Source organism: Solanum stenotomum, chromosome 3, assembly GCF_019186545.1.
Source record: "Solanum stenotomum isolate F172 chromosome 3, ASM1918654v1, whole genome shotgun sequence".
Taxonomy (NCBI): domain Eukaryota; kingdom Viridiplantae; phylum Streptophyta; class Magnoliopsida; order Solanales; family Solanaceae; genus Solanum; species Solanum stenotomum.
This window is the reverse complement of record NC_064284.1, coordinates 10,497,176-10,523,790: the sequence shown is the minus strand read 5'-3', so window position 1 is coordinate 10,523,790 and position 26,615 is coordinate 10,497,176. Positions and strand designations below refer to the sequence as shown.

General features: G+C 26.6%; 3 protein-coding genes across 3 annotated transcripts; all 3 read right to left on the bottom strand.

Annotated features, from left to right (window-relative positions):
• Positions 1-4,969: 4,969 nt before the first annotated feature.
• Positions 4,970-5,705, bottom strand: LOC125859496 (uncharacterized). The gene has a single exon (XM_049539265.1). The coding sequence runs from the start codon at positions 5,670-5,672 to the stop codon at positions 5,160-5,162; it is 513 nt and encodes a 170-aa protein (XP_049395222.1). The 5' UTR covers positions 5,673-5,705; the 3' UTR covers positions 4,970-5,159.
• A 5,060-nt stretch (positions 5,706-10,765) lies between these two features.
• Positions 10,766-11,266, bottom strand: LOC125859497 (uncharacterized). The gene has a single exon (XM_049539266.1). It carries the CDS (start codon positions 11,179-11,181, stop codon positions 10,786-10,788), a length of 396 nt encoding a protein of 131 aa, XP_049395223.1. The 5' UTR covers positions 11,182-11,266; the 3' UTR covers positions 10,766-10,785.
• Positions 11,267-20,739: 9,473 nt separating this feature from the next.
• LOC125857913 (protein DETOXIFICATION 16-like) lies at positions 20,740-22,970 on the bottom strand. The gene is made up of 8 exons (XM_049537568.1): positions 22,725-22,970; positions 22,084-22,628; positions 21,856-21,942; positions 21,645-21,701; positions 21,310-21,548; positions 21,076-21,194; positions 20,890-20,976; positions 20,740-20,766 (listed from the first exon to the last, which is right to left on the bottom strand). Exons 1-8 carry the CDS (start codon positions 22,968-22,970, stop codon positions 20,740-20,742), a joined length of 1,407 nt encoding a protein of 468 aa, XP_049393525.1.
• Between the last annotated feature and the right edge of the window lie 3,645 nt (positions 22,971-26,615).

Here is a 26,615-nt window from a genome sequence, read left to right as displayed (position 1 = left end):
AAGTTCATTGTGGTGCTTTATTGATTTTGTTTTATTTTATTTTATTTTCTCTCTGATCATTTGAAAAATATTGCATTAGTATAGAGTGGACATTTGAGGAGGACTATTTTGTCAACAATATTAATGCTCTTATTCATTCTGTAGGCCTTACTCCTTATTAAGACAGTGTTGTAGGTTCAATTCTTAAAATTGGTATATCTATGTTGGTTAGTCTATTTTACATTAATTAGATTAAGGATGAATTTTGGCATAGCAATAGATTCAAAATGAGTTGATGAAGCTTGGCATGTGGCTTTGATAGGGCACCACCATGCGACTTAGTTTTATTAAAAGATGTGTTGTGTGAATACTCGTTTTCGATAAATGTAGTAAATTTCTTAAAATTAGTTTGCTTGTTTAGTCAAATGATATCATGTTTTGTCTTGTATCTTAGATATTTACCTTCTTACATCCCATTGATTGCACATTTAATTATTGTTTATGACAATTCTAATTTCTTATCGTCCTTTTTATTGCATGTGAAATATGTCCGAGCCCTCATGGGCTTCCACCCTCTCGTTGCATTCGATGATTGGGCCATAGGGGCCCGATTTTTCTTTTCTTTAAGTCAGCCGGGTCATCCGAACATGTGTACAAAGGGCTGGAAGTTTTTTTTAAAAAAAACTACTTGTTCGGGTGGCAAAAGCAGGCTTTGAACAGTCTGTATACAATAAATGTATACTGGTATACAACAAATGTATACTGGTATACAGGTCCAGTACAACGAATTATAGGCCAAAAATGCGAAAATACAGGGCTGGAGTGAAATACAGGTGTTTGGAAGCAAGAAATACATGAAAAGGACTGATATACATGCCGATATACACTGATATACATCAGTTGTATACCAAAACGGGAATTGTGTTAAACTCCAAAAAGAGTAGCGAATTTGGCCCAAGAAAGGCCCAAATTCAATTTCTCCCTTACTCTTTCATTATTTAATTGCGATTACTTATTATTTGTTGTTTAACTCTAACTTTAGAATTTTTAATTAACTTAGTTGAATTCCCCAAAAGACGAACTATTTATCTGAATTGTTTTGTTTCTAACAAAACTTATTTTATCAACTCTTGTATTTTCATTGAATATCTTTAGTAAAAATAAAATAAAATATTAGTTTAAAATAGTTTTTTCATAAACCAAAAATGACACAAATGAAAATCAACTAATTTAGTTTCGTTAAAATTTTTATTACTTGTCTCTAAATCAAATATTTCAATTAATTTCACATTTTTCTTACATAAAATCGCTCTTTGTTCAACTATTTTCTCAAAGTTAATCTAATAATGTAAATAAATAAATAAATACTTATTTAGTTATTTTCTCAAAAAAGGTTAGTCAATTAATTCAAAATGATTTTTCAGACTTTAATTTATTAAATTGGTTTAATATATTCTGAAATGAACTAAATAAATTCTAATTAGTCTAGTTTTTATTAATTTTCTAATCACTTGCACCTTAATTCAAATATTTTCATTTTAGGTCTCTTCCTCTAAAAAGATCAAAATAAAATGGTTCATTTCTTAGCTATTTTTCAAACTTAATCGAATAGTGTAAATTATTATATATTTTTTATGTTAAATTATTTTTTCTAAAAAATAGTCAAATACATTTTAGTCAAGTCGCAGGTCAACTGCATGTTAGCGGACACTTTGAATGCTTAAACCCTTCTCGAAGTGTAAATTGAACCCCGAACCTTCTTTGGTATCTTCAAATGATTTTTTCTGTTTAAATCTTTGAAAATTATAAGGTTTCTTAATTTCTTTAAAAAATTAAGTGGCAACTCTTTCTAAGTATTTCTCAAATTGTTTTTATACTTAGAACATTTCAAAAAGTGATTTTTCTGAAGATAGGAAAATTACGACACAACAATAAGGGTAAATTAGGAACTAATTATAAAATTATCAATTAGTTTCATGAAGTGAACAATTATTATTGGAAAAGAAAAAATCTTTTTGGCCAGAAAATTTGGCTAGAATTTGGCGAGAATGTTATTTACCTTTTTAAATATTTTTATCCTTTTAACTTTAATACCTTTTAACAAAAAAATGGAAAAAAGATCAATTTATTTTAAAATAAAAAAAATATTATAGTTTTTTTTTAAATTTTCTGGTCATTTAACACTTTCCATTGAAAAATAATATATGGACAACTATTGTTAGAAAATATTTTTTTTATCTTTAGTAAGTGAGCAAAAACTATTATTCTCAAAATATTCATATATAACTAATATTATGTGAAATTTGGAGTGAGTGAGGTCTATTGAAAAATGGGGAGAAATAATTAATCTAAAATGTTATTTAGAGATTTTTTTTCACTACTTTTATTACAATTTATTTTTTCCTTCTTTTAAAGAAGGTTGTTTCCTAAAATAAAATATTTAACAAATCAAACATAAAAAAATATTCTCTTCCCTATATTTGACACACCCTTAAAGATGTTTTTTTTCTTTCTTTTATGGGAAAATGCATAAGTACCCCAAGCCTATGCCCAAAATCCCTGAGACACACCTAACCTTTACTAAGGTCCTATTACCCCCGAATTTATATTTTAGTTAATTTTTTACCACTTTTCGGCCTACGTGGCTGAGTCCGTGACTTCACCTATGTTAGGCGCGTGGGTGCAGTTTTTAGACAACACTGACCAATAAAAATTGGCCATGTGTTAAAATAAACTTGAAAAAAATAAATATTAACTCAATTGTATTCTTCTTTATTGTTCTTCATGTTTGGAAAAAAAAACTTCCATTATCATAAGTTAAATTGCTCCTTTCTTCGAAAATCTAACAAAATAAAATCAAGAAAAGCTAACCTTTGAACTCAACCACGATTCTTGATGACTTAGAAGTAGGGGTGTACATAGGTCGGTTTGGTTTGGTTTTTCATTAAAAAAAAAACCTAAACCAATTATGTCGGTTTATTAAATCTAAATACCAAATCAAACCACGCAAAGTCGGCTTTTTTGGTTTTGGTTTTAGTTGGTTCTTTCGGGTTTTTTTGATTTTTTGGATTTTATCATTTTTTTACAACTTAACGGTGTTTGAAAAAGAGATTAAATATATTTTCACCTACCTGTGTGATAAGCTAAACTTAAGAAACGTTAAATGAATAGAAATTTTTGTAAAGACGATAAAATTCACATGAGTACAAAATATTTTTTTTTTGAAATATCAACGTTCATTATGTTAAATTAATAAGATTAAAGGATACAATCAAACTGAATACAAAACGAAATATTTACAAAGTAAATTGTTAACTTCAAATTTGAAAACTATAACAATATAATTGTAACTTCGGATCTTAATACAAAATAAAATATTTACAAATTTCGCAAGCCCAAATTTGAAATAAAATATATAAAAATTGAAAACTATAAACTAGCTAAAATATATTAACAAAGTAGATTATAAGTTATATTTTTTTAATCTATAAATAAAATAAAATTATATAAATTATATTTACAAAATTCTACAAGCCCAAATTTGAAATAAAATATATAAACATTAAAAACTATAAACTAACTAAAAAAATATATTAACAAAGTAGATTATAAGTAATATTTTTTTATCTATAAATAAAATAAAATTATATATATAATATTTACAAAATTTTACAAGCCCAAATTTGAAATAAAATATATAAACATTGAAAACTATAAACTAACTAAAAATATATTAACAAAGTTATAATATTTTTTATCTATAAATAAAATAAAATTATATATATAATATTTACAAAATTTCACTAACCCAAATTTGAAATAAAATATATAAACATTGAAAATTATAACTAACTAAAAATATATTAACAAAGTTATAATAATGAACTGATAGCTTACTTTTTAGAAAGTTGAAAAAGTGGGGCTCAATGCGTGTTGAACAAAACTTTCAACCTATTTGGTTTATATTGCCACGTAAGTCGAAAAGTGGTAAAAAATTAATTAAAAAATAAGTTCGAAAGAATAATAGAACCTTAGTAAAAATTAGGTGTGTCTCAGGAATTTTGGATATAGGCGGTACTTATGCATTTTTCCTTCTTTTATTCATGAAAAGTATATTTAATTGTTACCTATTTATGGGTAAAAGATTATGACTGGATTTCAATATCCACCAGAGTGGCGGCGTGATTTTTTTTTTAAAAAAAGTTTTTTCTTTTTTAAAGCGCGGCGTGATTGGTTAATATTGTCCGCACCGCAAAAGCAGCCAATGAGACAGCTTCTTGAGTTGGCCAGAAATGGAATTAGATAGCACCATAACATCATTACCTGTTACAAATCGACTGCAGAATCAGGATATAGCCATACAGTATTATATTGATTTCTCTCAAATCTTGGACTAATTAATATTTAATAATTTGAAATAGAAAAAGGAGTCTATTTGTAATTCTTTTGAATCTGATACAAGTTTTTCTGGGAATATAGTATTGATATCAGTGATTCTGCAGTAATATAAGAAAGGGAAAAAGGACAATTATATTTTTGAACTAGTGTAAATGATATGTAGATACTTTTCATCATATTTTTAGGACATTAATGCTCCTTTCATCTAAAAATTAGAGTATATATGTCATTTACTCTAACGGAAGACTAATTAGGGACACGTGGTGCAATCTTATCCATCGATAAATATCAAATCGATGTATAAGATTATGACACGTGTATGTCCATTAGTATAAAGTTTATATATGCTCTAGTTTTTGAACGATAGAGACACCAATGCCCCAAAAATATGACGAAGATATTTGCATATCATTTACGTTAATTTATAGGTATATTTGTCCTTTTTCCATATAAGAATGTTGAGTGCCATATTAACCAATTAAAAATGAATCCTAGACAAACTCCAGTTTTTTATAAAAACAAACAGAATGAAAATGAACTTAGATTTAATGTGAACACTAGAATATCTAAGAGAAAAAAACAAGATGTATACTTTGGCTGAACTTGGCTCTATCAAAAATTTAGCCCAAGATCCGAATAATAAATTTACAAAGTTAGAAGAGAACAAGCTGTTATTCATACATAGTGAAAGAACAAAAAAAAAAAATCCTGTACTCCATAGCAAAAGTGGATTTAAATTTGTTAATAATTACTAAGTGAGAGTTATTAGTAAATTAATGCGCTCATAACAGCGCCGTTGCGATTAATCCCAAAATCATAACTCCAGAAATAGCAACGAATCCCTTCTCCTTAATCACTTCATTCACCACATACACTACCACCTCCGACGTAATCTTCTTCCCATCCTTTGCAAAAATACGGCGTCGTTTTCCGACGAAAGCTAGGAGTACAACCACCGTAATCCACGCCACAACAGTGGTCCGGACGGCCAGAACAACGAATCCGGCCACCACAACGGCGGCGGCAAAAATAAACGGGAAAACAGAGGCGGATTCCCTGTCGCCGGAGGAGAAGATAATAGTAGTAGTGGAGAAAGAAATTAAGAGAAAGAACAAACAAGTCGTCGTTGTCGTCGTAGCAGTAGTTTTATTGAAAAAACTTTGTTCCGACATATTCATGATTTCTGGGGAATTTGCAGAATGTTTAGGAGAATATATGTATAATGAGAATTTGGGAGGAGGAAGAAGAAGAAGAATTGAAGGAGCAAAATAATGGATGTTAGTTGAATCAATCATTAAAAGTTAATAATGGTTTTTTTTTTTGGGAAAACGAATTTCACGACAGGAATTGGAAGGCATATGGGTGCACATGGTAAGGTTGGCAAATTAAGAGACGCTCGTACATGAATTTTGGTAACACTTGCCTTTTTTAGTTTTTATATTTATAAACTAGTGAAATTATTCACGGTTATATAAATATAATATTTATATTTAGGTTAGTATCGGACATATAAGATAATATTAATAATTATTTTTATCTGCAATATGATACATAAAAAATATATAAAATAGAATATTTTTTTGCATCTTTTTAAGTGAAAACTATTTATATGTATATAGTAGAAAAAAATATTCACCGTGGCAAAGTAAATCGAATAAGAGGTAATATGTTGAAATAACAATATATTGTATTACGTTGAAAATATTTTATATGTTTGAATTTCCTCTATCATTTGTAGGAGTACTAATTTTCTATACAAATTCTGATATCGTAAAAAGACTTTTAAATTTATTATTATGTCTTTCTTGTTATATTTGTTTATTATAATTTTTTAAACGCTAATTAAATATTTATAAGAATTATGATATGAAACATACAAAAGTTATGAATAATATTTAAGATTAGAAGTTACAAGTAGATAAAGAGATATGAGTCATAAATAATTCAAGTGCACATTTTTATTACATTTAATGTATTAATAATTATGCATTGATTTTATTGTAAAATAAATAAATGAAAATAAGGGGCGAAAATACAAAAAATGAACAAAAAATTATAATAATAGGTGACTGCATAAAAATTATAAATTCATTTCAAACAAAAAAGAATGGTGACAAAAATAGAATATTGCACACGCAAAAATGACATCATGAAATTAATATTTTATTTTGAATTACTTTTTTGCAAGTATAATAAAAATGAAACCCTACTCATCATATTTTTGTTATTGAAATGGGGTAATTATATTAAGGGTAAATTACAGAAATCACATACTTTTAAGGCAAAATTATAATTTATCCCTTAAAAGTTTATAATTACAGAAATCTCTCAAACGAATACAATAATATAAGCGCTGCTAAATTAATCTGATGCGCGAGATACATTAATCGTTAAGTAAGATACATTACATTTTATACATGATACACTAATCTGATGCGTGAAATACAATAATATAAGCGTTGATACATTAATTTGATGCGCGAGATACACTAATCTGAAGCGCGAAAATGAGGAATTTTGGAGATTTGTAAAACTCATAGGGGATAATAGTAATAAGTAAACTAAAAGGTGGAATTTCTGTAATTTTTCCTTATATTAATTGTGCTTCATAACAAAAAAAAATAGAATAATAAAAGACCAAATGATTAACATTGACAATTTATACAAATCAAAATTAAAAAAATTCTAGGAAAAGTAGCTTAAGTTACTAATNTTATTTTAACAAAATTTGAAATAATAATATTTTTGACGGTCTAATTATTAATAAATTTTAATTTACATGATATTTGATTAAATATATTTATTTTTTATTAATTAAATCTACATGTTTAACCCATGATTTTTATATAAAATTAACAAATTATTAATTATTATATTATTTATTTAATATATTATATTAATTTTGTATTATTACTTTATAGTTTAAAAATAATTAGTATAATTTAAAAATTGGTCAAAATATAAGATAGGGGAAGCAGCACTTTTAATCCCCTATTAACAGTAAAGTATAATTTTAGTTCTTATAATATATGGCAAAGTACATTTAGGATGTGTTGCGAAGAAAAAATATTTTCTTGAACATTATTTTCTATTTCCTCCGTTTCTATTTATATGTCATCATTTTAGATTCTATGTCCCTTACCATTATACCTATATTTAGTATTCTATTGAAGTCAAATTTTCAATAAATGAACATAAATTAATATATTTTAATTAATTAAATTGACCAATGAACATGAATTAATCATTTAGTTTACATATGTTGGTCACATTCATAGTTTCAAGACTAATAATTTTCAGGGGTTAAATAGGAAGAATGGTGTCATTTATGCATTGATTTTGTGAAATGACAAATATTACATTTGTCCAACAATAGTTGTTCATTATTGACTTTGCACATTTCTTGAGAAATTACTAATAGAAGGATAATCTTACTACTCCCTATGTCTGACAATAGTTGTTCACTATTGACTTGACAGTCTAGGGGTGTGCACTATTTGAATTAAATCGAAAAACCAAATCAAATCAAACCGATTCTAATTTGGATTGGTTTTTTGGATTTTTGGTTTGGTTTTGGATCTATAATTTACTTTGTTTGATTTTTTGGTTTGATTTCGGATTTAGAAAAATGAAAACCGAAAAACTGAAAAAACCAAATTTTATATATATATATATATTATATGTTTAAAATTAAGTTGGAGTTAACCACATTTGTCCCTTTTTAGTTATTTTCATTATGATTTAGTTTATTTTTTTTATGTTTGGACATTTATAATTGATATACTTTTAAATATTGTATTTTATGTTTTACTTGTGATTTATATTAAAAAGTATATTTAAGAAATTCATATATAATTTTGTTATGTTTCTAATTATTGACATAACCGATGAACCAAATCGAAAAAACTCAAACCAAAAAGAGAAAAAACCAAACCAAATCAAATTTATTTTGGTTCGGATTGGGCTACACTTCTTCAAAACCAAAGACCGAAAAATACAAACCGAATAGTATAAAATCAAACCGAAAAACCAAATGCACACCCTTACTTGACACACTCCATTAAGAAACAATAAATAATAGGGGTAACATTACTATATTATCCATTGACTTTATTAAATTTAATACTTTGAAAAAAGTGTTGGATGATAAATAATTTAAGGGAAAAGGGCCTGATATACCCCTCAACTTTGTCATTTGGAGCTGATCTGCCCCTCGTTATGAAAGTGGCTTATATATACCCTTACCGTTATACAAACGGCTCACATATACCCCCACAGTTACAAAATGAGCTCACATATACCCTTTATTTAACGGAAGTGAAAAAGTTAGTTTTAAGTTTATATTTTTGACTTTTAATTTTCTTAAAAATTATTTAGGGGTATATATGATTCTTCTAGCAAAGTTCAAGGTATATTTTAATCTTTTTTATACATAAATTATTTTTTGATTGCTTTTATTATAATTATTTGAGTTTCTTATTCTTATTTTATTTTTTTCTTTCATTCCTTAGTGTAAAGAAAAAAATTTAAAACTATTTTTTTGTGGCCATATTATAATTTAAAATTTTATTTTTTTGGTCTATATTGTAATTTAATTTTTGTATTTGAAGAAAACAGTTTGGTCATCTATAATAAGTTTTATAAGAATATTAGTGAAACATAAATAAATTTGACCATCAAAATAATAAATCTAAATTAATCATTGAAACCAAAAAAAAAAAAGTTAAAAAAATATATATGTTTGAGGAGGATTAAATATACTCATATGGGATTATATTTTTTTAAAAAAAATAATAAAAAATTAACCTGAAATTATTTTTTTTCATTTCCGTTAGAGGAAAAGGGTATATGTGAGCCATTTGTATATAAATAGGGGTATATATGAGCCACTTTCATAACGAGGGGTATATCAACTCTAAATGACAAAGTTGAGGGTATATCAGACCCTTTTCCCATAATTTAATAACAAGGGTAAAATAGACAGAGAAGGTAAATTATCTCTTGATTTGTTAAATTGGACAAGTATTGTTGAACAACTATTGTTGGACGAGGGAATATATCACGCTTTGAATATAATAAATACAATGTCTTGAAAATGTAATAGAGAAATGATTATAATTAATGATAATAATTAATGATAAGGGTAAATTAGGAACTAATTGTAAAATTATCAATTAGTTTCATGAAGCGAACAATTATTATTGGAAAAGGAAAAATCTTTTTGGTCAAAATGCTATTTTATCTATGTTATTTTACATTTTTAAATATTTTTATCTTTTTAACTTTAATACGTTTTAACTAAAAAATGGAAAAAGGATCAATTTATCTTAATATAAAAAAAATATTGTAATTTTATTTTAATTTTCTGGCTAAATTTTCTAGTCATTTGGCACTTTTCATTAAAAAATAGTATATGGACAATTATTGTTAGAAACGAGATTTTTTTTTCTTAATCTTTAGTAAGTGAGCAAAAACTATTATTCTCAAAATATTCATATATAATTAATATTGTGTGAAATTCGGAGTGAGTGAGGTCTATTGAAAAATGGGGAGAAATAATTAATCTAAATGTTATTTATAGATTTTTTTTTCACTACTTTTATTACAATTTCTTTTTTCCTTATTTTAAAGAAGGTTGTTTTCCTAATATAAAATATTTAACAAATCAAACATAAAAAAATATTCTCTTCCCTATATTTAACACACCCTTAAAGATGTTTTTCTTCTTTCTTTTATTCATGAAAAGTATATTTAATTGTTACCTATTTAAGGGTAAACGATTATGACTGGATTTCGATATCCACCAGAGTGGCGGCGTGATTGGTTAATATTGTCCGCACCGCAAAGGCAGCCAATGAGGCAGCTTCCTTCAGTTGGCAAGAAATGGAATTAGACTGCACCATACATCATTACCTGTTACAAATCGACTGCAGAATCAGGATACAGCCATACAGTATTATATTGATTTCTCTCAAATCTTGGACTAATTAATAATTTGAAATAGAAAAGGAGTCTATTTGTAATTCTTTTGAATTTCTGGGAATATAGTATTGATATCAATGATTATGCAGTAATATAAGAATGTTGAGTGCCATATTAACCAATTAAAAATGAATCCTAGACAAACTCCAGTTTTTTATAAAAACAAACAGAATGAAAATGAACTTAGATTTAATGTGAACACTAGAATATCTAAGAGAAAAAAACAAGATGTATACTTTGGCTGAACTTGGCTCTATCAAAAATTTAGCCCAAGATCCGAATAATAAATTTACAAAGTTAGAAGAGAACAAGCTGTTATTCATACATAGTGAAAGAACAAAAAAAAATAATCCTGTACTCCATAGCAAAAGTGGATTTAAATTTGTTAATAATTACTAAGTGAGAGTTATTAGTAAATTAATGCGCTCATAACAGCGCCGTTGCGATTAATCCCAAAATCATAACTCCAGAAATAGCAACGAATCCCTTCTCCTTAATCACTTCATTCACCACATACACTACCACCTCCGACGTAATCTTCCTCCCATCCTTTGCAAAAATACGGCGTCGTTTTCCGACGAAAGCTAGGAGTACAACCACCGTAATCCACGCCACAACGGTGGTCCGGACGGCCAGAACAACGAATCCGGCCACCACAACGGCGGCGGCAAAAATAAACGGGAAAACAGAGGCGGATTCCCTGTCGCCGGAGGAGAAGATAATAGTAGTAGTGGAGAAAGAAATTAAGAGAAAGAACAAACAAGTCGTCGTTGTCGTCGTAGCAGTAGTTTTATTGAAAAAACTTTGTTCCGACATATTCATGATTTCTGGGGAATTTGCAGAATGTTTAGGAGAATATATGTATAATGAGAATTTGGGAGGAGGAAGAAGAAGAAGAATTGAAGGAGCAAAATAATGGAGTTGGTTGAATTAATCATTAAAAGTTAATAATGGTTCTTTTTTTTGGGGAAAACGAATTTCACGACAGGAATTGGAAGGCATATGGGTGCACATGGTAAGGTTGGCAAATTAGGAGACTCTCGTACATGAATTTTGGTAACACTGGCCTTTTTTAGTTTATATTTATAAACTAGTGAAATTATCCGTGCGGTTATATGAAATACTCTTTTTGTCTCTAATTATTTATTCATTTTTGAATTGACACATCTATTAAGAAATCAATTAATGACATAGTGAATTTATTATTTTACCCCTATTAATTATGAAGTGAATGAAAAGTTCTATATTTTTCAAAATAATTAGTCATTATTTAATTGAGGGTATAATAGGTAAAAAAAATTGTCCTTTTTTGATTTGTCAAAATGGACAAGTAATTAGGGACAACTATAAAACGAAAAATGGACAAATAATTAGGGACAGAGAGAATATTTATAAGATACTAATATACTCCCTTTGTTCCTAATTACTTGTCCACTTTTCCTTTTATAGTTGTCCATAATTACTTGTTCATTTTGTCAAATTAAGAAAGGACAAATTTTTTTACCTATTATACCCTTAATTAAATGACTAATTACTTTGAAAAATATAGAACTTTTCATCCACTTCATAATTAATAGGAATACATGATAAACTCACTATGTCATTAATTGATTTCTTAATAGATGTATCAATTCAAAAATGGACAAGTAATTAGGGACAGAGGGAGTATAATATTTATATTTAGGTTAGTATCGAATATGTAAGATAATATTAATAATTATTTTCATCTGCGACATGATAAATTTTTTCATTTCTTAAAACATATAAAATAGAATATTTTTTGCATTTTTTTTAGTCCAAACTATTTATATGTATATAGTAGAATAAAATATTCATTGTGGCGAAGTAAATCGAATAAGACGTAATATGTTGAAATAACAATATATTGAAAATATTTTATATGTTTGAATTTTCTCTATCTTTTGTAGGAGTACTAATTTTCTATACAAATTCTGATATCGTAAAAAGACTTTTAAATTTATTATTATGTCTTTATTTTATATTTGTTTATTATAATTTTTTAAACACTAATTAAATATTTATAAGAATTATGAAAAATGAAACATACAAAAGTTATGAATAATATTTAAGATTAGAAGTTACAAGTAGATGAAGAAACATAAATAATTCAAATGTACATTTTTATTACATTAAATGTATTAATAATTATGCATTGATTTTATTGTAAACTAAATAAATGAAAATAAGGGGCGAAAATACAAAAAATGAACAAAAAATTATAATTATCGGTGACTGCATAAAAATTATAAATTCATTTCAAACAAAAAAGAATGGTGACAAAAACAGATTATTGCACATGCAAAAAAAATGGCATCATGAAATTAATATTTTATTTTCAATTTTTTTTTGCAAGTATAATAAAAATGAAACTCCTACTCATCATATTTTTGTTATTGAAATGGGATAATTATATTAATTGTGCTTCATAACAAAAAAAAGTAGAATAATAAAAGATCAAATGATTAACATTGAAAATTTATACAAATCAAAATATTTATAATTCTAGGAAAAGTAGCTTAAGTTACTAATACAAGTCAAAGTAAAAAAAAAAGATCTAGCAAAAATAATTTTTAATTATGCTTCATTTTTTTTTCTTTCTACCATCTTCCTTTGCAAGTAGATCCGCCACCATATTTTGCTCCATATGTCCAACTCTTCACCATATGCAATTAATTGAATAAAAAAAATATTATATGAGTAAATAAAATATCATGTACCAATTAAAATATAATTATACCAAAAGAAAAAAAAATTAAACTATATGTAATATATTTGTATATTATTTTTTCAATAGTACTAACAATACTAAATAATTATCATGTCTTAAAATCTAACAAATATTATAATTAAATTAAATTATATCCCGAAAATTGACTATTAGAAAGAACAATTACATAATGACAACACATTATTAAGAATTACAAAGGTATTTTTTTATTATACTTGCTTGGTGAATGATATATAATACATATATGAACAGAATATTAAGAAAACATGTCCAACTACATATAAATAAAAATAAAGACTTGAGAATGAAATATATCTTACCTTCATGTACTTCTTTTTTTCTTACATGTTAGATAATTCACAAACAATATGATAAAGAAGAGAAATGATAATTTAAAATGTGAATTTTCATGAAACTAAATATGAATTTATATAGATACAAAATAGAACAAATGAAAAAATAAAGACTTGAGAATGAAATATTTCTTACCTTCGTATACTTCTTTTTTCTTACATGTTAGTTCATTTAAAAACCAATATGATGAAGAAGAAAAGGTACTCTTGAATGTGAATCTTCATGAAACTAAGTATGAATTGATAGGCAAAATAGATGAATACCATAAGACATCATAAATTTACAAATTTGAGTTTGGAGGTTATGGACATAAAAATTATGAGAGTTGTGAATATTATTAAAAATTAAAATTTAAGAGAGGTAAGTCATGGGTAATAACTCCTTGTGAATAGATTAAAAAATACTTAAAATATTATCATTTTCTGATTAGAAGTGAGACAAACAAATAAAAAAGAATGTGAAGAGTTTTTGTTGTAAACATTCATCCATTAATAAAATATTTATTTGTAATAAATTAAGTAATTACTTTTACAATACAATAATTAATTTTTTTAAAAAAAGAACAAAAAAAAAGGAGAAAAAAGATAAATGCAAATGAAGGCCATAGAGAGGTGTCACATCACCTTATCTATGTTTCTCATTTATTATATATATAGATTTGTTTAAATCACAATTTTAAAAGTCTTATTTTCTTTCTTATATTTTATGTCAAGTTCAATAATATTATTATAGCAACTTCTTTTTATTTTCATCAATATGAGTTGTGATGCAGTAACAAAATTGTTCCACCATTAATTGAAGGTTTTGGATTCGAATTTTGAATATAGTAAACATCATGTTGAAAATCTGCGGTGCGTGATTCAAATTTAATTGAAATTTTAATAGGGCACCAAAAACTAAATGGAAAATATAAAAAGAGAACTTCATTTTATTTTCATCGTAATTAGGGGATACTCAGGGCGGAGCCACGGTGATTGAAGTAGGTTCAATTCATCGAATTTTTTTATATTATATATAAATTAATTGTAAAGTTGTGTATATAAATTAAATGAACCCACTCTTTACACAATGAGTGGCGTGCATCAATGGTGAATGAGTTCAACTTCACTCTGTGAATCCGAGTTTGAACCTCAGTCAAGGCATAACTTTTTGTATTTTTTGTTCTTTTTCGTATTTTCCAGATACGTTTCCTTTTAAAAATTAATCAATAAATGTAGACTGTTATAGTTCTAGACTTATAGTTTATGTGAAATAACAATAGTAATATTCTAAATTTATCAGTTAAGTTTTCTTATTTATGTTTGTAATAGTGTATTTGGCCGCGCTTCGCGCGGTTATGAAAAGAATTAAAATAAAGTTTTATACTAAATCATAAAAGATAAGCTATGAAAAATTAATTAAATATATCTATATTTTGTAACAATTGTTATTCCAAGTCATCTATAAGGTACATACTCTTTAATTGAAATTATTAGTTTTTTACATCAATATTTTTTTAATTCGAATTTCTTCCTCCTCTTTATTATAACTTCATCACTACTTACTTTCTAGTATTCGTCTATTCACCAACCTAAAGAATTATCATATCAAAATCACTAAAAACAATTAATTAAAATTTAAAAACAAATTAAGGTAAGAAAGAAAATACATATAAAAATACACACAAAAAAAAAGAATTAGCTATGCCGAAAAAATTGAAAAAAAATGGCATACACAAATTCCTAATTCTTCTAGTTTTGCTTAGCTTATATACAAAAATATTAAAGAGTATATTTCATATTTCAAATAAATACTACATTCAATATACAAATTCCTAAGAATGAAGAGTCATTGTAATTAAGAAGATTAAGAATGTGACTTTAATATTTTGACATTTGTACATTATGAAACAAAATAATGAATATTAATCATAGAAAATGATAAGACAATTTGAAATAAAGTTATTGAGACATTTATTTTTATAATAAGTTCAATAATAAGTAGGAAGAAAAAGGAAAAAAATTTACCAAAGTAAAGAGAGAAAATACCACACTATTCTAGTCCAACAATTATTATATAGATAGATAGATAGATAAACTTTTAAGAATCACCAATTTTTTTCCCAGAAAAATCAATACATTATTTTAGAAGAAGAAGAAGTTAACATTTACCCTGTATAAAAAAAGAATTATATATGTAACACTCCAGACTTTTTCAAACAATATTGTTCTTGGAGAATACATAACTTATATTTGAAAAAATAACTAATTCAAATTGTTAAAAATAAGCAACAATAAGTGTATCTCTATATATTCTAAATCATTCAAACTTCAATTCTATCAAAGTAATCTGATCATCTCTCTTGATGAAACTTCCACCGCCACTAAATTTCTTCTTCATTTTGCCAAACTTGTACAAAACTAATATGATACTGTCATAAAAAAATGTCGTCACCTTGTCCTTGTGTTTGGCTACTATGACACAAAAAGATATTATGTAAAACATATATATGATCTTCATGAACATGGTGGCCATGCATATTTCCGCATCACTTTTTCTATGTTCTCTCTTTTAGTTATTAAATACATGATCGATGAAGAAAATGAAGAAAAAACAAACAAAAATGAAATAAAATATATTAATAAAAAAGAGAGAAGGAAAACATGAAAATGAATATCAAACAATTCCATATATGATTTTTATTTATAGATTGTTTGAGTCATAAGAATTAGATAGAAGGAAGTTGAGAAGGCATGTTATTTAAGTGGAAAATGTAAAAAGATGGAGGCTTTTTTGTATCCCATGAATTATAATTGAATATAATAAATATGATAGATTTTAAAATTATTAAACAAATAATTAATGCAAAAAATGAAAGAAGAACATTAAAAAAAAGAGAAAAAATTACTTAAAATATTAAATATAATAAAATTTATATGAAATATAATATAGATATTAGTGGTATATATATATATAAAATTGATTGATAGAGGAAAATCTTCGATTAGTAGTTAGATGACTTTCAACAAAGTCATAAGTTACTATTTTTAACCAAAATAAATTATAAGGAAAAATATGAAATCAATGCAAAAAATTTCGAGCTCCTATCAACACCCATACACACAAGTCGATCACCATTCAATAGCCTTTATTTATTATTCAAGTCAAACTAAAATATGAATATAATAAGTACGTATCGAAAACATAAAAAATTAAAAGGCTAATGTGATAATTTCTACAAAGTCTTACAAATAAAGAGAAATTTTCTACAACCTTATTCATTGAAAATTAGAAGAAAAAATACAAAACCATTGCACAATTTTTTGAGTTTTTGTCAACATCCATAGACACAAGCCGATCACCATTCAATAACTTTTATTTTATTATTCAAGTCAAACTAAAATATAAATATATCAAGTACAAATAATATCATGACTATGACTAATAATTATTTAAGGAGCTATGATAATACAAAATTGTGGGAATAATAAAAATAAAGAGCACTGATTTTTATATTAGAGTTTTTTTAAAAAAGATTCTTCTAACTTCTTATATTGCATATTTAGTACAATTAAAAGAGTTAAACGAGTGATATTATTAATATTTTTTATATAGCACATAAATGAAAATAAATAGAAAAAAGTCCAAAAAATATATTGCAATTGTATTTTTTGGCCAAAGAGAGGTCTTAAATAACTTTCTATATTCCTTAACTATATTATTATGTATACATATAAATTATTGCAATATATAATAACATAGGATCAACAATTTTTTAAAAATATTAAATAAATAAGTACAAAAAATAGAAAAAAAGACAACAGAAATAAGGGGGAGAGAAGATAATGATATTTCTTGGACAAAATAAGTGATACATCAGCTTTTCAATCCCCAAAATTATATATTTTTATAGCAATACAATCCTAATGAAAAGAAATATGAATTTTCTTATACCACATTATATCTTCTAAAGCTCTCATTCAAATACTTACAGTAATAAAAAATTTATATAAAACAAAAAAAATTATTTAATCACAAATAAACCAACCTTGCATATTGATGAAATTTTTTAAAGAAAATAATCTAGAAATAGTGTTTCAATGATCATCATCTTATCATGATAGACTGTGTGCTTTGATTTTATGTTTCATGAAAATTTTGCCCTGCAAAAGAAACAATATATGCTAAGTTAAACCAACAAAAATATGTGAATTAGAAAATACAGTTTTCTTTGAAAATCATGTACTTCATGAAGATCGGGTATAATAGTAATTTGATTTTCCAATAATTAATATACATAAATAAAATCTCATACTGAAAGAGGAATAAAGAAATATAGGAAGATGATGATTTACAAATACGAATAAATACAAATGGAGGCTGATGAAAAACTATCTTACTCAGAAATGAAATGATCATTTTTGCCAAATTCAAACTTGAAATTTCATCCTAATTTCACTTTGTCAGATAAAATATCCATGAGCCTTAGATGGATGATGTATGAAACTTAAAACTCAATAGAAATATACAATAAATATAATCAAATAATAAAGAAATAATGTAATAAGATTTTAATTTACTTGATGAATATAATAAAATAAGGAAGAAATAATGTAGTAAGATTTTTACTTACTTGATGAGTATAATCAAATTAGGAAGGAAAGATGTAGTAAGATTTTTACCTTACTTGGAATGGATTAAATAAGTAAAACAGGAAAGAAATGGAGCAATTTAAGGAAAAGATATGAATGACATTAATTGTGAGATTAAGGGGAGAAAAAACCAACGTAAAAGAAGGAATTGAGAAAGGTTTTAAAAGATATGAACAGCATTAATTTTCAGCAATATTTATTGTAAAATATTTAATGTATAATATTATTTTTTATTTAGTTACAAAATAAGTGATAAATAAAAAAAATGTCAAAATAAATAAATATGAATCCTGGCTTTAGAAGCATGCCACATCAGTAGTCCTATCATTTAGCTTTATATTATTATATAGATTTGAGAATTATTTAAAATTGTCAATAATTTAGACAATATATTTATAGTTTTTAAATATTCTCTCCGATCCATATTATTTTATCATTTTTCTTTTTACACGCATATTAAGAAATCAAACAAAAATAAAAATTTACTAATATACCCCTTAAAAACTTCTTGCGAATTTTACAAATAAATGTGAACACTTTCAAAAGGAATTAATTACAAGGGTAATATATGAAAAGTTTGATTAATGCTTTCTTGATTTAGTAAGGTGGACAACTAATATGAATCTATGAGACAACTATTTTTAGTAAGATGATCAACTATTATGAGATGGGAGAGTAGTACTTAGTTTATTTTTTTATAGTATACAAAATTGTGTATTTATTTTCCTTTTTACTTGGTATACACAAAAGTTAGGTTAGAGCATTTTTATTTATTTATTATTTTACTAATTTTATTTATTTATTTATTGTTTTCAAAATTGTTATAGTTTTAAGTCTTATATATATGAGTAATAAGTAACTTGTTAAATTGAAAATATGTGGAAAATTTTCTTGTAAGTAGATACAAATTTAATAGAGTATACTTTTTGTTTGGAATATCACCTCAAAATAACTTGTTANTAATAAAGAAATAATGTAATAAGATTTTAATTTACTTGATGAATATAATAAAATAAGGAAGAAATAATGTAGTAAGATTTTTACTTACTTGATGAGTATAATCAAATTAGGAAGGAAAGATGTAGTAAGATTTTTACCTTACTTGGAATGGATTAAATAAGTAAAACAGGAAAGAAATGGAGCAATTTAAGGAAAAGATATGAATGACATTAATTGTGAGATTAAGGGGAGAAAAAACCAACGTAAAAGAAGGAATTGAGAAAGGTTTTAAAAGATATGAACAGCATTAATTTTCAGCAATATTTATTGTAAAATATTTAATGTATAATATTATTTTTTATTTAGTTACAAAATAAGTGATAAATAAAAAAAATGTCAAAATAAATAAATATGAATCCTGGCTTTAGAAGCATGCCACATCAGTAGTCCTATCATTTAGCTTTATATTATTATATAGATTTGAGAATTATTTAAAATTGTCAATAATTTAGACAATCTATTTATAGTTTTTAAATATTCTCTCCGATCCATATTATTTTATCATTTTCCTTTTTACATGCATATTAAGAAATCATAAAAAAAAAAAATTACTAATCCACCCCTTAAAAACTTCTTGTGAATTTTACAAATAAATGTGAACACTTTCAAAAAGAATTAAATACAAGGGTAATATATGAAAATTTTGATTAATGTTTTCTTGATTTAGTAAGATGGACAACTAATATGAATTTATGAGACAACTATTTTTAGTAAGATGATCAACTATTATGAGACGGGAGAGTAGTACTTAGTTTAATTTTTTGTAGTATACAAAATTGTGTATTTATTTTCCTTTTTACTTGGTATACACAAAAGTTAGGTTAGAGCATTTTTATTTATTTATTATTTTACTAATTTTATTTATTTATTTATTTAGTGTTTTCAAAATTGTTATAGTTTTAGTCTTATATATATGAGTAATAAGTAGCTTGTTAAATTGAAAATAAGTGGAAAATTTTCTTGTAAGTAGATAAAAATTTAATAGAGTATACTTTTTGTTTGGAATATTACCTCAAAATAACTTGTTAAGGATATAATGAAAAGAAATAATAATTATTATTATTGACGGTCGCCATGGTTATTTATAACTTGAACCCACTGATAATACTATTGTATATAAATGATCCTGTATCGTTATAATTATTTTTTAAAAAAAAGGAATGATCATCCTGATTTGGAATGATCGTAGACAATTACTACTTTCATGTAAAAAAAAACATTTGGAAGCTCACCTTCTTTAAGTCATTTAAGCTCCCAAACAACCGTGAAGAGTGTGGTGAAATAATTAAAGATCTTTTTATTCTTAGTTATATGTCTTAAATTTGAATCATGATAATGACGAGTTCTTCTATACGAGCGTTTTACACCTAATTAGTGAGATACCAGCCTAACAAAAAAAGTCTCCATTAAATATAACAACCATCGTACCAGTCAATATATTTGTTGCTACAAAATTTAGATGCGTGAATCAATATTTTTTTTTAAATTAACGTTATGTTTAATCACAAATCATACTGCTTGCTATCGTACTTTTCCTCTAATAATGGGCAACTTTTTTTGGTATGTGCTTATGGGAGGTAATAAGTATTTGGATGAAATAGTTAAGGTGCATTCAAATAATTCATACATGTTTTGGAAACCTGTAGCCTACACATGCCGCATGACCTTCGTTGCCTGATAAAAAATTATAGAGTTCGTGGTCAGAACAATAGTGTTTCTTGTTTTACTACAATACAATTAAAATAGTAGCGAAGGATATATAGTTTGTAACTAAATTAGATTAAATTTTGAACTTGCCTGAAGCTCCCAATTTGTGCGCAACGTAATAAGTAGAAGAAGTAAAGCTTGAAGACCACTACCACTGATGATCCCTGTCCAAAGACCCTGCTACCATCATCATGCCATAAAAAAGAAACAATATGAGCTCTTACACTATCTAGTACCACTAACAATACGAACATTTGCAAGTGAAAAATTTGTTACCTTTCCTCCAATGTGGAAGACAAAGGTTAAAATGACTGCACAAGGAAGTCCAACAAGATAATAGGCTCCTAGATTGACTAGTGCACCAAGTTTCTGCCAACCACATCCTCTCGCAGTACCTGGAGTTAAAGTTATCATCAATGCACTAAATTTTTGTATTTAGGCAACTATAGTGTTGAACTTTTTTTTGGATCACAAGGATATGGCTACAATTAGGTAGTTTGGAGTTCAAACCTGAAAGAACCCCTTGGATTCCATCCATGAAATTGGACAGTGCAAGCACTGGCATAATCGTGGACAGATATTTCACCACTTCATCTTCGTTAGTGTATATATATCCCCACACATTTCTTGCTGCAACTGCTATTCCACTTAGTAATAGGCCCTGTAGCACAGCAAGAAGCAGGACGATACGTGCTGCTAACATGGCTGCTTTAGGTCTCCCTCCCCCCAATTCATTCGATACCCGTGTACTTTTCCACAAGACAGAGAACAAACAACATGATAAAATTTTATTCTTTTCGTGTATATATCTTGTAGAAAGAAAAGATGATTTTGTGGCAAGTTACCTTACTGCACTACCAAATCCGAAGGGAATCCTGAAGACCAGAGAACTGGTACTTTGGCTGAGGAAAGATAAAAAAAAAAATTAACATCTGTGATGAATTGGATCAAATTAATCTTGATGCGAAAATTCCAACTCAAAGTCATCAACCCCTTTAATTTGTTGGTCTCTATATTTGTTATCGATGAAGAAGCTCTTGACATTGTGTACTAAACCTGATCGCCATCATAGATGTCTCGAGCTTTGGATTAGGAAGCAGCCCCGACATGAGCACCATAAACTCATATGCCCATTGCTCCAAGCTTGGTCCCAATTCAAAAAGTTCATATCAGATTGAGGGGTGAAAGAGAGAGAAGGAAGTTTAGGATCTTTTTGCTAATGTGATAAGTAAGAGAGCAAACAATTAAAAAAAATGATATAAGAATAATGACCCGCGAACTAACCAGACCATAAGTGCTGACGGAATAGCTAATGATAGAAAACTGACAAGGTTTATTGCACCCTCCTTGGAGAATCCTGTCCATGTTTCCTTGCATGATGATGCAAACCTTATATAAAGCGCCAAAATCAGCACATTGATCCAATAAGATATGGCATTACAGAGCGCAGCTCCTTTGATTCCCATTCCCAATCTGAAAACCAGTGTCCAACACAACAACACATGAATTAAACTCGTAAAACTAATGCTGATCACCAGTGGTTTAAGTCTGCTTTGTGTTTGCAGGAACCTCAGTTGGCATTGGAGGAGTCCATAAGGAAAAATGCTTGGAATCAACCAACGAGCATATAATCCGGCATGGACAGAAACTTCCATGTCCTGTCCACAAATAGCAAATATATGCCCCGCGAATGCCCATATAATCGATATAGGTATGCTAATGGCCATCAATACAAGCATTCCTCTTTGCATATGTATCCCAAGCATATGATATTGTTTTGCCCCATAAGCTTGTCCGCATAATGTCTCCAATGCACTTCCCATTCCCATCTATCCATACGAAAATAAAATAAAATTACATGATCGAATTAAGTCATATAACTGATAGAATGTAATGTAAGTTCTAAGTAGCATTTAGCTTCTTACCATGAAGCTGAAACCAGTTACTCCAGCAAAAGAAGAGGCTAAAGTTGCACTTGAAAGAGAAAGCTCTCCAAGACGACCAACAAACATGATCGATATCATCTGCAAAAAGTACTGCAAAAAACTCACAAGAACCAAAGGTCCTGCTAACTCTAGTTGCTTCTTTGTCTCTTCAATAACCTCACCTACATCGCAACATTCGATGTTGTTGGAAAGAAGAGGAAACTCTGAGTTACTTTCATTCATCATGGTTTATTTATTAAAATGGGAACAACATACAACAATTTAAACAAAGAAGAGAACCAAACACGTGATTTTATTGCGGTCCCAATTAAGATCCCGGAAAGTTGACTTATAAGCCAAAAGTCAAAAATCAAAGTTTTTAATTTATGATTGTTACTTTATTTTTGGCTTTTTAACTTAAAAACAAGCGGTGCACTTTTTAAATTCATCCAAACACACGAAAATGCTTAAAAACTATTTTGATTTAAAAACACTTCAAATAACTAAATCCAAAATCCAAATACTCTAATTATATTTATTTTGGAATTATAGTTGATTAGTATGAGGGTTCAAAATTGAGTTATGTCGCAAGCTAGTTGGTTGTGATGAAGCGTTTTGGTGATTTGTCCATAGAACGACTTTTAATATATTTCATTTGTCAATTATGAGTCGTTGATGTGTGGTCCCTTTCGAGCTTTTTTCTTTTCTTCTTTTTGATGATTTAAAGGTGATAACTTTTTTCATCAAGGAATTGGGCTTAGATGTACTCCCTCTGTCCCTTTTTAGTTGTTCACTTTAGAAATGATACACAGATTAAGGCAATAATGATTAGCACAGTGAAGTTACAATTTTACCCTTATGACAACTTTTCACTTTAAAGTTACAACCACTTCTTTGAATTCAAGTGAAATAAATTGGAGGGAAACAACATATATTTTTACAATTTTCAAGAAGTGTAAATAAGGGTATAATAGGAAAAAATTTGTTGTCCTTTCTTGATTTGTCAAAATGGACAACTAAATAGGGACAACTAAAAAAGAAAATATGGACAACTAAACAGGGACGGAGGAAGTACTATTTTTCTACTCTTTCCCATAAATTGGTGAATATTCATAGCTATTACCTTAACACCACAAAAAAGAGTTCAACTCAAATCCCAATGCAAAGATGAAAATTGGAAGGACTAAGCGTAGTTTTGACATTTCACTAAAATCATATCGACAAGTGGGTTAATAGAACTTTTTTTTTTTAAAAGCATTTTTAGCCCTTGTTTGCTCTATTATTACTTAGATACTTTATGTGTATTGGTAGTCCCAATTCTACTAGCATATATTTTAGCCCTTGTTTGCTCTATTATTACTTATTTGACTTTATGTGTATTGGTAGTCCCAATTCGACTAGCATATATTAGTTGAAATAAATAACCTACTCAAATAAATTGATTGTTCATTACAAAATAACAAAGATTGTCTAAACTTGATAGAACAATTAAATTTAGTTAGGTGTAATGTGTGATCAGATAATAAATATATGGCTATTTGTACAACTACAACATAACATGATAAAGTATGAGTTATACCAAAATTTTCAAAATTAGTGTTACTATAAATAACTCTAAAGTCTAAACACATCAAATCTAAAATCTTACCCAAAAATAAGCACAAACACAATACATATAGGGCATGTTTGAAAAGTCACCATGATAATTAGATTTGGTGTAATTACATTGTCTAACCGGTTTGATTGGTCATGCGAGTGTAATTGACAAGGAGTAATTACACTCTCTAATTCATAGGAAGTGTTGTGAATTGCTGACAATTAGATGGTGTAATTACAAGATGATTACTTTATAATTTCTTCTTTTATTTATATTTTTATTTTTTCATTTTAATTTATTTTGTATTTCTATTATTTTAAATTCTTTTATATTTTTATTATTCTAAATTTTTCTAAAAGTTTGTTTTTTTATATATTATTTTTTATATTTCATTTCCTTGTCAATTTCAACCTTTACTTCATGTGATTCCATGCAATTTTTTGTATTATCTATTTTTTGTGCTATGTTTATTTTCTTCATTAGCATAATATTATTTGTATTCTAATTTTTAAATTAAAGTAGAATTCATTGTTGATTTAGTTTGTAAACTTACATTTTCCTTTTCTTTTAAATCATATTTATGTATGTTATGTTGAAATTCGACATAAAAGTATTATGTTAATTTTTTCCTTTTTGAATTTAGAACTTATGTTATGTTCTCAATTTCATTTGTTTTGGTAGTATTGACTTGAGACTTCACATTGCAAGTAATTTATTTTTTAGTTAGACTTGATATATTATCTTTTTGTCAAATATTTTAATAATTTATGTCATTTTATTTATAATATTAATCTTTTTGTCAAGCATGTATTTTATGATGTTCATAGAAATCTTGTACTTTTGATGTTTATGATTAATTCAATTGAAATATACTATTTGAAAAATATAAATCAACCATTATTACATAATATTAGTTAAGAACATATGTTTATTAATTAATAAATTTTCAAAATAATTGTGCATCCAAATAGTACATGTGTAATTACGATGTGGCAAACAAACATGTCAGTGTAATTACTGGGCCGTGTAATTACTTGGCTAATAGTTACTACCATAATAATTACACTAATTTCAATTATCAGGTGACTTTTCAAACATGTCATAGATATATTAAAGTGTAAACAGAAAAATCAACCTTTCTTTTAGTAGTACAATTGTGGGGGTAATTTCAAAAAGCTAGTACCCTTAATCTACATTTCAAACAACCATATCATACAATTAGAGAGCAATTATTTTATATGGAAGAAAATAAATATCAACTTCAATACCATATTCTTAATATTTCAGGAGAAAAGAATGATATCCTATTCGTAATTATGTGAATTTGTCACATTTTTGTGATTGTCGTGAAGAAGATGGAAGTGTGATGGGGATGGAGCCTAGCCCCTATTTATTCACAATTCTACTAAGTAATCGATAATCATAACCATTATTTAGTATCTACATATATAATAAAGGAAAAACAAAAATAAAGTGATGTGACACTTCAATTTGCATTCATCCTTTTTTCTCCTTTTTTTTGTCCTTTAAAAAAATTAAATTAATTATTTTATTGTAAAAGTAATTACTTAATTTATACAAATAATATTTTATTGATGGATGAACATTTATAACAAAAACTATTCACATTTTTTTATTTGTTTGTCTCACTTCTAATCATAAAATGATAATATTTTCTTATATTTTAAGTATTTTTTAATTTATTCACAAGGAGTTATTACCCATGACTTATCTCTCTTTAATTTTAACTTTTAATAATATTCATAACTCTCATAATTTTTATGTCCATAACCTCCAAACTTAAATTTGTAATTTTATGATATCTTATGGTATTTCCTCTATGTTGCCTATAAATTCATATATACTTAGTTTCATGAAGATTCACATTCAAGATCACCTTTTCTCTTCTTCATCATATTGGTTTGTGAATGAACTAACATGTAAGAAAAAAGAAGTACATGAAGGTATGAATATTTCATTCTCAAGTCTTCATTTTTTCATTTTCTCTATTTTGTCAATATAAATTCATATTTGATTTGTGAATGATCTAACATGTAACAAAAAAAAATTACATGAAGGTAAAAAATATTTCATTCTCAAGTCTTTATTTTTTCATCTGTTCTATTTTGTCTATATAAATTCATACTTAATTTCATGAAGTTTCAAATTTAAAATTATCATTTCTCTTCTCCATCATATTTGTTTGTGAATTATCTAACATGTAACAAAAAAAGAAGTACATGAAGGTAAAATATATTTCATTCCCAAGTCTTTATTTTCATTTTTATGTACTT

What these genes read in the sequence shown, in the direction of transcription:
- LOC125859496 (XM_049539265.1), bottom strand. Translation starts at nt 5,672, where the DNA reads ATGATTGATTCAACTAACATCCATTATTTTGCTCCTTCAATTCTTCTT.
- LOC125859497 (XM_049539266.1), bottom strand. Translation starts at nt 11,181, where the DNA reads ATGAATATGTCGGAACAAAGTTTTTTCAATAAAACTACTGCTACGACG.
- LOC125857913 (XM_049537568.1), bottom strand. Translation starts at nt 22,970, where the DNA reads ATGATGAATGAAAGTAACTCAGAGTTTCCTCTTCTTTCCAACAACATC. An exon ending in TAACTGGTTTCAGCTTCATG is followed by an intron (nt 22,629 to 22,724) that starts GTAAGAAGCTAA and finishes TCGTATGGATAG; the next exon opens with ATGGGAATGGGAAGTGCATT. An exon ending in GCACAAATTGGGAGCTTCAG is followed by an intron (nt 20,767 to 20,889) that starts GCAAGTTCAAAA and finishes ATTTTTTATCAG; the next exon opens with GCAACGAAGGTCATGCGGCA.